At 32.0% G+C, this 17,562-nt stretch overlaps 1 protein-coding gene across 3 annotated transcripts in view; it reads left to right on the forward strand.

Moving 5' to 3' along the window:
- LOC132752388 (uncharacterized) overlaps positions 1–17,562 on the forward strand; it is a 33,287-nt gene that overhangs the window by 2,764 nt on the left and 12,961 nt on the right. Inside the window, exons 1-4 of one of the 3 annotated variants that reach the window (XM_060742708.1) lie at positions 3,830–4,034; positions 13,767–14,348; positions 15,421–15,458; positions 16,343–16,546. In XM_060742708.1, coding sequence (XP_060598691.1) covers positions 13,772–14,348; positions 15,421–15,458; positions 16,343–16,546 — 819 coding nt within the window. In that variant the 5' untranslated portion in view covers positions 3,830–4,034; positions 13,767–13,771. Of the gene's footprint in view, positions 1–3,829; positions 4,035–13,766; positions 14,349–15,420; positions 15,459–16,342; positions 16,547–17,562 lie in introns of those variants that run through there. The other 2 variants (XM_060742705.1, XM_060742706.1) reach the window with 2 other exon arrangements.

The following is a 17,562-nucleotide window of genomic DNA, read 5'->3' on the forward strand; positions in this document are numbered from 1 at the left end:
CACATGGTACACTTAACAGTAAGAATAATTCCCACTGGCTAATGGGAAATTAACATTACAAAAAGTGAGGGGTAATAATATAAAACATTTTTTTTTTATCAAATACCAGTAATTCATACTTAAGCTTTAAATAAACAAGAATAGAAGAAACAAACTATACTATTGTCTGAACATCGGGTAGTCAGTTATCACCTGAACACCATTGAATATACATAAATTTTATTCTAACTACGAAAGCATACATGTCAAATACTCTGTCAGTCCGAAAATCAGGACATCATCTGTGTAGCAAAAAAAAAATCCTTCTAGTATTTGTGTTTCCCTATTTGGAAGTATTTAGAACTACTAGATAATCCCATTTGTAAGAGATTAAACACATATCTGCCAAAAGATGTGATAAATGTAGCCAATAATTTACTATCTTGAGCAAGTTTAAATTGCCAGAATGAACTATTAGCGTCCAATTTTAACAAAATATTTTGCTCCAGTTAAACGAACCCAGCCTTTATCATCGATTTTGTTCGATTGTTTAGATTGGGATCTCGAAAGTTTCTTCTCACTGCTGTCGAGAAACGTATGGTTGCGGCCTTGAACTTTGTTTTGGCTTCGCCAGCCGCGAACCTCGTCTGTTACAGCTACATCCTGCTGTATTCGAATTTGTTTTGTTTTTTATTTTTTATTTTTATCAAAAATCCCAACTACGATTCGATCCCTTATTTTCTCACTTTTCATATCAGGTGCAAATTAACAACTGTCTACTTACTCATGTTATGATCTTATGCAAGTTTCCAATGTTTCACCTGGCATTGGCATTTGGTTTCTCTAATGGAATTTTCCACGTTCGAGAATGACGTTTTTCTTTTGACTAAAATGTTCGTCATTTTTTAAAGACAGTGTCATATTTCTCCGCATTACTTTGTGATAACACCAAAGATTTCAACAAATTGTCAGCTTCCTTTTCCATTAAATAAACCAGTGTAGCGACTTGTATTTCTTCATCTTCTTATGAAGTTTTAATGCTGTTTTATAGAAAAATCGTTGTTTCCATTATCTCCATTTATTTGGGCTTGAAAAGTCAAAGATTTATGGAGTTTGTAACTCCGCAATTTCGCTGTAGTATCTTTTAAAATTTAATGCTTTTGTTCCTTAAATTAAGTTTAGTCAGTCCAGCTAGTAACTAAAAGTAAATGAAATCAATAGTGTTTTATCTATTAACAATTTAAGTGCTTATAAGTCCTATTTTTACAATTTTATAGAAATCCCTTTTATTGTTAACAATTTAATTTAAGCCCAAGTTAACTTTTATAACTTCTTACTAATGTAAATTTGCTTCATTACTTTACTTCTGACACCATATACTATTGTCTGAATAGCCGATGGCCATTTATCACCAGAATATCATTGAATATGCATTAGTTTTATGCTAACTATGAATGCATAATGTTTACATGTCAAAGCATTCTATCAAACTGGTATCAAAGAGTCAAGTAAAACCCACGTGACTATAGAGAATGAGAGAGCATATTGTGTCACACAACAGAAACCTGCAAGGTACACCAGTCCCGAAGTTTGGGAGCTCTCTTAATAGTCCTTTAGTTGTAATGACAAGCGCTTATCTATTAGACGACATTCGAAGATTTAAAGCTCAAAATTCGTCGAATCTTTTCTATTTTCTTAATATCATCTAATTTTGGAGAATGTACTCATGTCATGCGCAATTGACTAAAAAGGAATTTGCAAGGTATCAGTTATGATTATTTTCAATCTTGCGTACGCAGGCACCTGCAAATGATCGGAGGACGATAGTTCATAGAGCGTAAATATGGAAACTACACAGGTTATTAATAACGGGGTATACAAATACAAATTGTGAAAATGTACCAAACCTTAGAACTTACAAATTAAATAAGATATCCCTCACACGTGAAAATTATTTATTGTTAAATTTGAAAAGAAATTAACGCTCATTATACGTACAGTGTAGATGTGGCATCCTGCCTTTGAAAATTTAAACCGGCAGATATAGCGGAGAATTGCCAAAATCAAAGGCTAGATCTTTATGCAAAACAAATTTAATTGAGGAAGAAGCTCGTTTCCTTGCTGTGTGTCCTATTTACAACGCTACAAAACTGTTTTTTAGAAATGTTATTTCAAGCAATTCATTTAGTAACATGACCGATAATGACAAACTTGTTAACCTCGTCAACAACCACCAAAATATTATCAAATTTATTGTACAAATATATGTTTGGAGAGGCTTATTTTATAATAGATTATGATTTACTATTCATAAGTTTGTATAAAATTGAGCTGTTCGTAAATGCATAACATATGTAAATATGAATTTACTATTATGTTAGTAACATGTGAACACAACAATAATATAATGACATCAGATTCTAAAATTCTTAGCTCAATGCAAGCATTGAATTCTAACTTTAAACGAGACAGATTAAATCATATAAATCATCATATAAGCGACCAATACGACTCAACTATTTGGATGGCTATAATAATGAAAATTATAAACATTCTCTTGAATAAAAAGCAATACAAAGCAGCGCGTGTAGTCACATCCCTTACTCAATCGGTATCTATAGAACGTCTACTTCGAGAAATATGCTAGGTATCTTTGTCCGATAGAAGAATAATGCAAAAATTAAAAAATGTATGCAAAGCCCATCAAAACAATGTGACAAACTACGTGCTTGATATTCTGCCCAAAAGTGACGCTTATTTTACGCCACACTTTCTCCGAAATGAAAACAACTATGTGACTATCGCACGACGAACACAAATATTCACAAAATCTTTCATTCCTTCATCCGTTGAGTTATGGAAATATTTCGAGGATCATATCAGACATGCGGCTTCACTTAATATTTTATTTTTAAACCTTGACTCAAAGAAATGTTTAAAACCACAATCTGTTCCTAAATATTTTCTCTTCGGAGATCAAAGTTTACCTGCTTACCATGCACGTGATAGGAACAAATATATTTATCTTAATACGGATCTTCATAAAAAAATAATTTACGAGATAATTCATTTCGTAGCTACATTACATCCAGTATTAAAGACGCCGATCACTACTTTTAAAATGTCACAAATATAACGAAAATAGAATGCAGTTATTCCGCGCAGCTAGCAGATTTAATAATTATTTGAGCGTAAAACCACCTTTGTTTGGAAAAGAATCTCTTTCTGGTAAGATTAACTCATTCATTTTTGACAAGGTACAAATATATGTTCAGACGTCCTGTAGATTTTATGGAAAAATATCTTCACATTGTTACATATATATTAATATTACTCGCCACTTTCAATTGCTATTCCTACAAATTGATCATTTAACCTGTCCTCCTTTTTATTCTTTCTTTTTGTGCATATACCATTTAGATTTCCTTAACTGCTCCACTATCATTTAAATTGGGTTTGCAACTGTCTTATCATGTTCTAGATAATTTCATATTTCAGTAAAGAACCTTTTTTTGATGTTATAAGGACTCGTGGTTCAACCCTTTCGCTACTTTGGTATAAATATTATAAAATATACTTTTATAGATATGTACAAAAAGGGCAATAAAATATTTTTCACACAAAATCGTTAAACGATATTAGAAATAGAAGGAACCAAAACATAAATAAATAAATAAATAAATGTGCTACCAATATTTATTTTTCGTCTCAAAATTTCCACCAAATCCACAAATTGATTGAAAATTTAAGTGAACAATTTTGAATGATCCCAGGTTTCAATTTTGAATTGATTTATATACCATATATCTTATTACATGATTATGCAAAGGAGAACCTTGGGATTTCAGGTTTTTTTTCAAATTCATTGAACGTAATTCAAGTCTGAATTATTTGGAATGTTTAAGTATAAATTCTGCTAAGTAAACATGCACAAAAGGTACATATTGATCAAAAAGTGACAGACCTGAATTGAAATTTGTTAATCTTAAAGTGTACATGTGTGGGAAATGGAAGAATAAAACATAAACACCTGTGGACATAGGACAATATACTGAGTAAGAAAATAAATTATGAATTTAATTCATTACAACATTTACTTTTTTATAAGGAAAAGCACATTTTACAAGTTTTATTTACTTATTTTGGCATATATATTCATTCCGTTCACAAACAACATTTTTAATAATTTGAATTAAATTGTAAACAAGCGGACGTCATTCAATTTGATATATTATTTAGCACAACCGAATGGTCCATTCTGAATTAAAATACAATTGACCTGTGACTCTGATATAGCGCAAATTGATAAATCATTGGCGATGGAATGTTATTAAAACATGGTGGCTGATTTACGCCATGTCGTATTTTCGCTTCTTCGCCTCAAAATGCAAAAAAAAATAAATGCGAAAACACGAACGGGCGACAAAGTTGGACTTTGTCGTCTCTTCGTGTTTTCGTTTTTTTTTTGCATTTTCGAGGCAACAAAGCGAGAATACGACAGAAGGAGGGCGAAAATATGACACATAAAATCTGTCGTATATTCGCATTCCATCTGTCGTATTTTCGCTTTTTCGCGTTCAAGATACAAAAATGCGAAAACACAAAGAGACGACAAAGTTATACTTCGCATTTTCGCTTTTTCGCATAGTTACATTTTCGCATTGTTGCATTTTTGCTTTTTGGCATTGTTACATTTTTGGCATTGTTACATTTTCGCATTTTCGCGTTCCGGTTGTACATGCGCATGGAGACATCAATTTATTATTATCATTATTATTATCATTATTATTATTATTATTATTATTATTATTATTATTATTATTATTTTTACGTTTTGTAAATGTCTGATCACAATGATATATTATTTAACAGTCCTATATAAGAAATGTTGTATTTACGTAAATGTATAATTTAAAAGTATTACCCCGCTCCTTACACATGTTAAATAATCATATAATATAACGGTAAGGCTTTCAGACTGTTTTGAATTAGACGAAATTGATTTTCAGAAAGACACTCCGTTAAGAGTCTAACATCATTTTTTAGTATAAGCAGGTAGTCAACTCTTTTTACATAATTCATGTACGCTGAATCCATTTTTGCTCTACCACGGCTGAACTTGAAGTCCTTGACCTTTTAAAGGTCAAATAAAAATGGCCCCCATTGAGCTTTACTAATTACTACATAATTTCTTATTTCTGGCTTTTAGCGAAATTTATTTCCGTAAAACCACATGCAATAAAGTTTCAGAGTCTTCTATGAATGATTGGCTGATAATGTAACATGATTTACTTATTGACTACAATTGTGGCCATCTTTGATTTCAAGATGAATACCCTTTTCTAAACAAATGTAAGTGAAGTGCCTTTAAAGATCCTGTATGTTGTAATTTAGATAGTTACCATTTGTGTGTATTTTAATTTATTTATACTCGCCACCGGTTGCCCATATGGGCGGGTCCTCCAGAAGAGTATTAGTCATTTTAGATTTTTGGAGGATAGTGCAAGATACAAATACAGAAAGATGTCCCAATTCCAGAAGCTTCTCCGTTCTTTAACTTGCCAAGTGTTAAAGCACTCATACACGGGACCTCGATTTAAAGTCTCATCCGAAAGACTGATTAGTAATTTGAGTTGGCCAGCCCGGGAATCGAACCCACAATGTCGAGATTACAAGTCTCGCGCTCTAACCGATTGAGCTATGCGGGTTGTTACCACACTTAAGGTGACAACGGAGTCAATTATCACTGAAAATACCTAAAATGAGATTTTATGCTAAGTTGATTTATCAACCTTTTCTGAACACATTCGTGATTTAATTTTGGAAGCAGTTAGTCCAAAAAATGTGTTTTTAAACGTTTTAAAACGGTACCTATACTATTTGTATCTGCTAGTCGCGTAACCTGTCGATTATCGATAACGCTCCGCCCCCTGTTGAGGCATCAATGAGGGAAATCGGTAGTTCCATATATGCGTGAATTACAGGTCCATACTGGTCCATACTACTCGTAATACATGTATCGTAAACTACCGTACATCTTTTATGAATATCTCAACATTTAGCCCTTTTTTATAAATTAAAAAATTGTCGGCCAATGTACGTAACATAATGTATGAAACATAAATAATTAAGCATAGCGGCAAATCGCACGACCACGGGGTTAATTAAAAATGTAGTTGCTAAAATATCCATAATGTGTGAGAATAATTTGTCTGTCCCGTTAATCTGATAGATATTATATTGAGTTGATAGACTTTTGTACGGATTCAAGGGTTTACTTTACATTCAACCTCGTTTTCTAACAATGTCAAGTAAAACATTAACAACAAAAACAGACAACATTTTTTATGTGAACGCCTATATGACTTGTGGTAAGGTGTCCCTGACAAATTTCTTAACCATTTTAGATTGTCTAAGGATGATTATTTCCCTATGAATAAAAAAATGATATTAAAATATATTTTCAGTGAAAATAAATTGTTCGCCAGTAAATCGGACACAGTTCTAATAAATCTGGGACAAAGTATGAAATTTATTGTCTATCCCGGTAGAAACTGGGTCTCTATGCCGTGCATAGATGATATTCATGATAATAGAAGTCAAGAAGGCCAGATCATAATGATCGAGTAATACCTTTTATTTCTATTAAAATATGTGAAGCATTATCAATTGGTGGAAAAAATATATAAATATCCCGTTCTTATTTGTACATCTACCATGGACTTTAAAAGACTGTCAGAAGCTCAGTTTTTGTTATTTTATTTTATATTTTAACGGAATTTCATACACGAATACAACAGACAGAGTGACACTGGTATAATACAATAATAATGCTGATGACAATAATAATGAAACTTCAAAAAGGAAACAATTAAATACCCGCTAGCGGTGCGCAATGCGTTCCATTTCCCCCCACTGAGTGCCTCAAATTTTACCGATAGTCACGTGACATGTGCGACAGATACCAGACGGACAGTAAATCACGTTAAGAATTGAAGAAATTTCGGCTATAAACTGATATTAATCAGCAGCTTTTTAATTAGTCAGATGTCACTGGGTCATAAAATGTTGTTAGAATATGTTACCGCAACTTGTGACCCTCTCTGGTGCGATATTTGTGTATTATGCAATTATTTAGCGTGAAACGTAGGGGTCCGAGAGAGAACAGCCGATTTATGACACTTAGTTTGATGCGGGTCGGACTAACCTTAAATCGGCATAACTTTTTTAATAATCAAGCAATTAACATGCGGTTTAAAGCACATGAAAGGAAATTCATTTACGGAGGGAACCATGTCAGGGATTTTTGTTTGCTCAATCAGCGACTTAATTATCTTTAATTACGTAATATGTATGGTGAAAAAGTCGCATAAATTGTTTGACGTTACGTAATACATGTATTTTTTTGAGAAAAGATAGAAAAAGTTTGAGACACGGTTCCCCAGATAATATAAGTATGGTTATTTTCCAAAAGTGTGATGACAAAAAAATAAAAAATGACTTTGATATGACGATTTAAAATTTTAGGATTTTTATTCAAAATCAATCATTTACAAAGGCACTTTTTTCAAATATGTTATTTTTTATGATGATCAACGATATTTAATGCACAAAGATTAAATAAATAACAATTATTACTAAAATAACTTAGTTTAAATGACATTTATGTGAGTACCACGGAAAGTGTCTGTTGTCACCTTAAGTGAAATTTTATATATGTATATAATTATGCATATTGTGTAGGTATACAGAATTTCATCATGCCCTCAAACTATTTCAGGTCATTCTTTATGGGCAATTAATCTATGTCAGGTATCTGAGATGCCAAATGTCTTACAAAATCTGAACAATCTAATTTACCATTAGATGTTTTAGTCTTTGATGTTGAAAGAAAAGCATGTTTGTAAACCTTTATGGACACTTAATCATTTTATCATTTTAATGTCAAAAGTTAAGTTCAGAATGCATTTTTTTAAAAAAATTATGAAATTTGGAATTTAAAACCACCCGTAATTGTGTTTATACATACTTTCTGTCAACCTAAGCAAACAGTAAGACATAATTTCGGTTTTTGGTTACCTTTTATATGTATTATATTTTTTTATAAAGTGTCGTATTTATTTCAGTGAATAACTCTAAACATGCCTAGATTTATGCACCTGCATGGTTTAAAATCAGACATCTATCTTACTTGAAATACAAGTAAACTTAAATGCAAATGTCATTTTAAGCTTTATTATCTTTCACTATGGAAAATATGACTCGTTAACAGCGGTTTTTATTGTTGAACAATAAACAGCCTACGGACGGTAAATAAATAATACAGAGTGAAATATTATAGGTGTATTCATGTCTTTACCTTTTCATATTACACATTATCACAAAATTATTGTCGTTCAAGGAACACCGTGTATATCCAGAAACGCAGGGATGTGCAAATAACGCAGGAATTGTGCAAAAGTAACGCAGGATTGTGCAATGTAGTGGCTAAAACGAGCACCAATAAACGTACCAATATTTTTTATTGTACACCAAATTGGAAGAAATCAATTAGCGCATACGGTTGCTGAGACATTATACTGTAAATCTCATCAAAAATATATTTATGAAAATGTTTATTTTTCAAAATCATTGAAAAATGACGACATGACTAGCATATTGATGGCGATCTTTAGTTTCGTTGATGTCTTTAAATACAATAACGTACATATTACTTTATGAATTTTTATAATACCTGAAACGTTTTCCAATCTACTCGTGTCATATTACACTTAATTTAGCAGATAAAACGTAATTGAGACCATTTTACGAGGTAACGTCGAATTAGTGAATGAAGCACTGAAACAACGGCGGTTATCTCATTAAAAGTAGCTAAATCTTATTTTATCAGCGTCCTTCAATTGTTGTTGGTCACTTGTAGTTTGTTAAATGTCAAAGGTATACAGAATATGAAAACAAACACAATGTTTTAAATGCGTTAACTGTACATATTTATTTGACGAAACACAAAAATCACCTTCAAAACGGTAATCAGGTTGTCTATCTCATGAATGATCTAAAGAAGTAAACATATTCCTTAAAAGATTGTAATGCTGGTTAAAGTATAATGTCGTAGCAGCCGTATGCGCTAATGCATTTCTTTAAATTTGATTTAGAATATCAATAAATAATTTGGTTCGTATGCTTACTGTATTATTCGTTTTAGCAATAGCATTGCACAGATTATTCGGCGTTACTTTTACGTTATTTGCACATTCCTGCGTTACTTATAAATATATATAAGGTTTTTCAAGCACATTCAAATCTTACTTGAAGCGTTGAGCTTTACACCTTGGACTAGCTTGTGCCATTGTCCCGATGTGCAACATTCGTGCAATTTATTTAAAAATCCATCCTAGAATGACAGTGATGGACGGGACTAAAAACAAACAGACATGTGCAGACATGTTCTTACTGAATTGATGTGTGCGGATGTTTGTCATCTTCATTAGTTTTTTCAAACTACAAAACAGCCTTTTTGCCCCCCCCCCCCCTCATTTACCAATGATCCAAGGGTCACGAGAGCCGATCCGACCTCCACCCTAATAATTATCAAGAATCTTATAGATATGACCGAAATCCTATATGTAAAGGTAATTATGCCCAAGGTTACCTCCTGCACTTAATACCCACGCTTCCAATCATGCTATCTCAATCTCACACTTCATTTTAGATCTTTTATTCATAAGTTCCCAATAATGCGCTTTATTCTATTATCATATACCAAAATATTTTACACGGAGGTCTAATCACATTGAATAAATAAAGAGACATTATGCTAATTCAAGAATAAATGATGGGCGTACAGGTCAAAGTCAAAACAGTTTTAGATTTTGCCATCATCAGTTTAATTTTATAGTATATAATTGAGCCGCGTCACGACAAAACCAACATTGTGTGTTTGCAACCAGCATGGATCCAGACCAGCCTGCGCATCCGCACAGTCTGATCAGGATCCATGCCGTTCGCTATCAAGCGAACAGCATGGATCCTGATCAGAGTGCGCGGATGTGCATGCTGGTCTGGATCAATGCTGGTCGCAAACCCATTATGTTGGTTTTGTCATGGCACGGCTAATACCATTTGTATAATCAATAACCAACATGAATCACAATGAATTCTAAAGATATCCTTCGGAATGAATCGTTATCGTTTAAGTGATAAAAAGAGTTGGGTAGTTTTTTAATAGTTTAGACAGTTATTATATTCTATTAAATTAAATTTTCATTATCAAATTTCTTTTCAATGGCCATTAAATAGTCAATTTTCTTAAATATATAGTCACTTTAACTCAAGTCAACAGCGAAAAATGGACCATAATGTCACTTATGAAGGTTTAAGAAGTAACATACTAACACTAGAATTTAGTAATTTACCAATAATATGAAATTAAAATTATAAATTTATCAATTCATCTTTCATTTTATCTTTGTGTTTTTTTTCCTGATTTTAATTCCTATAAATGGTACAGTAATTTTGAATCATTTGAATCATTACTATTATCATATTCATCACAAATACTGTAGTAGTTCACCATTACTAATGGTCAGCCAAATATTTTACATTTGCTTGATTGCTTGCTTGTTTGCTTGCTTACGTACTTACTTACTTACGTACTTACGTACTTAGGTACTTACTTACTTACTTACTTACTTACTTACTTACTTACTTACTTACTTACTTACTTACTTACTTTTACTTACTTACTTACTTACTTACTTACTTACTTACTTACTTACTTACATAGGTACGTACGTACGATCAGCTTAATCTTTTACATTTGCTTGATTGTTTGCTTGTTTGCTTGCTTGCTTGCTTACTTTCTTACTTACTTACTTACTTACTTCGTGCCTGATCACCAATTCTGTCGTTCCAGGATTGATTTAAAATTGACTGTCTTTAACGCAATGACGAGGTTTTGCAGGTATGAATCAGGTTCTTTGCACAAAGGTCAAGGTCACAGTTGCATACTAAATTCATAATATTAAATTTATAACAAAAGTCGGTCAGTCGGTCGGTCGATCTATTGATGTCCGCTGATAATCTTAAACACTTTTTATCACAAAGTCTTCATATTTCACATACTGATTAATCAAAACTGATAGATAACCTCTTTTGGTGTCACAAGATAACAGGTCAAGGTCACAGGGGCATTAAATATCAGAATGGTTTCCGCACATTATTTTAAACACTATTTATCAATTAGTCTTAATGTTTCACATAGTTATTGGATATAAATAGTAAATGACCCTTATCGATTGTTGGGTCTTTAGGTCAAAGATCAAGGTCACAGGGACTTTAAATATGTCGGTAGACAACATAGTTTTCGCTGATTATATTAAAATCTATTATTACACAATGTCTTCATATTTCACATACTGATTGGTCATAATAATTAAATGACTCTCATTGATATTTAGGTCAATAAGTCAAAGATTGGGTCACAGGGACGTTAAATGTCAGAATTGTTTCCGTTCATTATCCAGAAAACTGTTTATTATAATAATTTCATGTTTCACATATTGATAAGCCATATATAATAGATGACCCCTATTCATTTTTGGGTCACTACTTCAAAAGGTCAATGGCACAGGAACCTTAAATGTTAGAATGGTTAACGCTCATTATTTTGAAAACTATGTATTACTGAGTCCTTATGCTACCCAAATAGATAGCTTAAAATTAGTAGATGACTCATATTGATTTTGGGGTCTTAAGGTCAAAGGTCAAGGTCACAGGAACCTTAAATGTCAGAATGGTTTCCACTTTATATCTTCAAAACTGATTGTTATCAAGTCTTTGTGTTTCACATTTTAATTGATCATCACGTGTAGATGACCCCTTTTGATGTTGAGGACACTAGGTTAAATTTCAAGGTCACAAAAACCTTGAATGTTAAATTTGATTTCTCTTGACACCAATTTGTTACCAAGTCTTCATATTTCACATATTGTTTGGTCGTTACTAGTAGATGACTTTTTTTGTTTTGGGGTCATTATGCCAAAGGTCAAGGTCAAAGGGGCCTTAAATGTCGAAATGGTTTCCGCTTATTATCTTAAAAACTATTAATCACAAAGTCTTCATAAATATTTCACATATTGATTGGTCATAACTAGGAGGTGACCTTTATTGATTTAAGGGTCGCTTGGTCAAAGATCAAGATCACATTAGCCTCAAATATAAAAGTGGTTTCCGATTAATAACTAAAGAATGACAAGTCTTACAAATGTCAAAGTTTGTATGATCATAAGTCATGACTAGTAGATGACCTTTGTAGATAAAGGGGTTTCTTTGTCAAAGGTCAAGGTCACAGCGACTTAATTTGTCAAAATTATTTCCGCTTGAAAACTATTTGTCATTAAGTCTTCTTATTTCACATTTTAATAGGTCATGTATTTTGGGTACACTTGGTTTAAAGTCAAGTCCACACGAACCTAAAATTTCAAGACTCAGGTAAATACATATAGAAAAAGGCTTCATACTTTGCACAATAGTTTCTATAACAAAATTACCAATAGTATTAGTCAAGGGCTATAAACGGGAGATATGTGTCGGTCGACATTTCTTGTTGATTGTAAATTTCAGACATGTTTAAGTAATGAAGATTTACAGACTCACCCCAATAATAAAAGTGGTAGAATGGAGCAACGGTTTAGAATGAAATGAGTTCTGTTTCCACTTAAACATACCATAATAATTGTTTATATCAAATTATATATATAAGGGGACTTAAAATGGGTCTTATTCCTCTGTATTATTGGCACTTATGTGCTGGTGACTTTCTTATTGAATAATTCTAAAACATGTTGATATTACAAAAACTTCAAATTTACCCATATCCTAATTTTCTAAATGATGATCAATACAACATTGCCCAAAATGTCTACCTAAAGAGAAAAGCCAGTTACTTAATTTTTACCTTTTAAGACCCTTCAAGACCCATAAAATTATAGGAATAAAATTAAAATTATTAGGTACATGTACAATACTGTGACTAAAATCTTGAGGACGGGTTTAAAGATGTCAGCTATATTTCTTTTAAAATTTCTCCTACATCTAGGTTTAAAAATATCGATTTCAAAGATATCATAAATGTAACTTAGAATTAATAAGAAAACCCTTTTGCAATCCGTTTGAAATGTAAATATCAACCACACTGTAATGTGACAAAAAGTAACACAATACCTTGTTATTGTGTGAACAACAAGACTGATAATAACCTATCATCGGGCCCTTTGAGAAATATTTTCCAAACCATGCCTTGAAAAATTTGAACAAAGGTTAAATATAAGGGTTAAGAAAAACAATGGAAATCAACGTTCACAGGGCGCATCTCCCGTAATAAGATTGCCGACGCACAAAACATGTGATGGTGTTGGTGGTGGTAGCTTACTCTCCGGATATCAGCAATTTACTACATTGAATTTATCAGAGCACTGTTTAGCCACCGCATCATTTCTTGGCAAACTCTCTCGAAGTTTACAAGTATTAGTTGCCTTCACTTTTGTAAAGAACTGATAACGTCTGTACATGCCAGAACAGAGGTACCGTGCGAATGACCATAGGAAGGATTTCATGATCAATTACAACTAAAGTATCGATTACAACTTAAGTGACATATACCGTCCTGGAATCGAACCTTGATCACGCGATTTATTGTCCAACGCTCTACCGGACTGTATACCACAACCTGACATATTGCAAAACAAGACGTATCGCATTATTTGCCTTATAATACTTTATTTCAGCAAACATGAGCGTGTCTGAATCAGTTTTAGCAGACATTGTAAAAAAGATAAGTGAGGAAGCAGGAATAAATAAGAAATTGATTTTGCTGTACAAGGCAAAACAAGAGGCAAATGTAGATGAGTTTCATAGAAAATGTGATGCAAAAGGCCCTACAGTCACAATCTTGTATGGCGCTTACAATACAACTTTTGGCGGCTATACTTCTAAAGATTGGAGTTCACCTACGAAAGAACGAACGATTCAAGACGATAAGGCTTTTCTTTTTACAAAGAGTGACAGCGCAGATGCAAAATGTGTCATTCTTCCAATAAAGGACGATAAGAAGAATGTAGCGATAACATGCTATGCAAAATATGGCCCTACATTTGGAGGAGGAACATTGACTGGTTATGACCTTCTGACATTTAAAAAAAAGCCTCCCTCAGAGTTTAGAGATGGCTATCTTCGTTTGAATGGTACGTTGCAAATCAATAAAGCATATGATAGCCGTGCAAAAGATCCTTCCCTACCAAAAACAAAAACTGTTGATATAAATTCTGGGAAGATGATTGTGAAAGAGCTAGAAGTTTACCAAGTAACAGGTAAGTGAGTATTCATGTCTCCCCTTTGTGATATTTCACCTGTATATTCAACAATGATAATAGATTATATCCAACATTTTGTTATTTTTATCTGTAATCATTGAGTATTTCATAAATTTTTCATAATGGCATTTACTTTGTTAAAATCCTTGACAATTTTTTATTTCAATTCAGCTTATTTTGACTTCAAACATGTCACGCGGATAACCATCTATGAATTGGACTATAAAGCTTAAAGTTAATTATGGGATGCATTTTTATTAAGCTATAAACTACATACCCGGACATAATAAAACTAATAGCATTTCTTTTTATTAGAAACTGCCGATTTCGATATAACGTATGCATGTTCAGTTATATTATATTAATCAGGGATAGTTAAAACTTCATCTTGGCTTTAATAAATATCGTTCAATTATCTGTTGTTATGACACTATGAAACGGGATTTCTCACTTCTATGTAATTTCAGATCATATCTGATCGCTGAGCACATTTCCATAGCTCTGTCGCGCATAGAATAATGATGTTGGCGTCACACTTTCTTTAAGTTCAAATAAAACTCTAGGTCACTATAACACACGTAGTTCCAACATAGATCCTGACTGAAGAAAAGCTCTTAATGATTAAAAAAATCATTGCAGTAAAAGTTTTTCCGTCCAATATTTACTTTAAACAAAAAATCTTGTATCAGGAATCGTAATAAAAAAAAACTTTTGTAATCTAGCTTTTAGTTTAAGTTGAATAAAGTTATACCTTTTGTATTAAAAATTTATTATATTTGAATTCAGGTGTCGAGTTTTGAATCAGTATCTACAACTACTGGCATTAATTTTAAGCTTAACACATGTGAATATAACATAATGGTAGTCAAATATCATTTCACTAGTTAGCATGATTTTACAGTGAGCTTTCCAAACTTGAATTACTGCATTTCAAGGCTATTTTACTAAAACACAAGAGCGCTGTCCGACGGAAATGTCTATGTAAAAGACCTTTTCCATTTGTACCTAAACGGAAAATCACAAATAATTAATTCAGTGTATTATCGAATGCACTTCTTTATTTCTTCAGATGATGGAACTAAAGAAAATTTGTTAGAAAGAACGAAGGTAAACCATTTTGAATGCATATTTGATTTGATTGCTTAGCTTGAAAACTTCAGGAATTATGATATATAGATTATCAAAGAGAAATGATTATGTATAAAACGCCCAAATTGTAATTATATCAAAATTAGTTTTGGTCATTCTAACACGCACATACTATCAAAATACAATTGTCTTTTGCCTCCTGTTTTAATATGCATATTGTAGAAATGTCAATAATATTATAGCAAGTAGTTCAGGAAATATAAATTTCAATGAACTCAAAAAATATATCAACCAAAATTTTAAAAATTACATTATCTCTTTCTTTCTTAGATTTAGTATTTTGTATTATTTTTGTTTCTTTTTTCAATCAGTCTTTTGATTGGCTCGTGTATTCTTCGTTTCAACATGAAGGATTAGTTCAATTTCTCTGATATTGGGATAGTTATTGTTCTTATTTGGACTATTTGTTGTTCAAAATTAAGCTAAAACAATTTTGAAACATTGAATGGCTATCAAAATAAAAAGATAAAATGTTAAAATTGTACGTAAGCAGTCCATACGGCAATCAATTTTCTTCGCACTGTTATTTTTTTCTAGTAGGCAGGTAACATATTAATGATGATTCTATGCAAATATTTGAATTCAAGGAAGTAGTGAACACAAACTATAGTAGTTGCTAAGTAGATTATGTTTTTTATTTATCGCACTGACAATTGTTTTATGTGTTTCTTTGCGATTCGTGATGCAGTTAATATTTGTTTTTGTGATCGAATATTATTTTTACACAAAAACAAACACAAAAGACAACAAGTATTTATTTTTCAAGGATTGAATGATTTAAGTTCTTATCATTGAGTAGTAATCATTACGATGCATAAAATATATGTCAAATGGTATTTAAGAAAGACGATGTTGACAAGAAGAAAAATGCGCTGATATCAATGGAACCATTAACCGGTTTGGATATAGATCATTACAATATTTTGTTCGTAGGCGCTATAGCATCTGGGAAATCTAGTTTTATCAATACTCTATCAGCAGTGTTTACTGGACAGTTTGTGCCGATTGCCCCAGCCGGACAAGCACCAGAGAGCTACACCAGGAAGGTTTGTAAATAACTTTCTGTAATAAGATGTTACTGGAAAATGCACAAATAGATCTACATAAGACCACGGATTTATATTACAGGGATCGGACACTCCAAGTTAACCTTATGTAAATGCTTAAATATCTTGTCGCGCACCCGATAAAGGTACATCGATCGATAATTTACCGGATACCTACTTTACAAAATACCATACAGCCTTTCCATTTATGATCCGATTTTGGATATTTAAAGTTTATTTTAGGAAAAATACTTGTTAAATTCAAATAATTTATAATAAATTCTAATTTATTTTTTAAAGGTACAGTTTATCTGTCCGCAACGACGATTAAAAAAAATTAACTTGACGAAATCCGCGGTAAATTTACATTTTTATATAAAAAGCAAGTATTTGAAATTTATTATTACGTTACCATAAAAAATTTCAATTTCAAAATAAAAAAAGGCCGATGTAAGTTATAAGATGCAACATTTAAAATTTATTGGGTAGTCAAATTAATTAACGCACAATTGTTTTACGAGTAATGTATTGCGGACTTTACAATTCGCTCAACACGTAAAGAAAATTTATTCATTTTTTTCGCACGAAATATTGCCGAGATTGTCAATATTGGCATATTCATAGAATATTTAAATTCCATTCATCATTAATATCATCATTATTTTTTGAAAATCTGTTTTCAAATGTCCGTGCAGTGAAGTAGACAATCATCGTACAGAAAAGTGGCTGTCTCGATACCGCCCTTTTAATGTCACTCGTATATTTTAATCCGTATATTTTAATTAACTCATTACTTTATGAGCATTTTTTGAAAAATGGCTGTTTTCATTGAAAAGTCTTCCGTTACAAGTTTAAATTGCTATAATACTATAAAAACTGCTTCAACACTAATCGAACTTGGCACAAATGTTGACTGGACCATTGCCCTTGCAACAACATGCTCAGGCTTAAATTTTCTGTTACCATGGCAACGAGGGGACATATCAAAATTGCCAAAAATCACTATTTTGCGTTAT

The sequence above is a fragment of the Ruditapes philippinarum genome, unplaced genomic scaffold, assembly GCF_026571515.1.
Source record: "Ruditapes philippinarum isolate M1 unplaced genomic scaffold, ASM2657151v2 ctg239_1_1_1_1, whole genome shotgun sequence".
NCBI classification, from domain to species: Eukaryota; Metazoa; Mollusca; class Bivalvia; order Venerida; family Veneridae; genus Ruditapes; species Ruditapes philippinarum.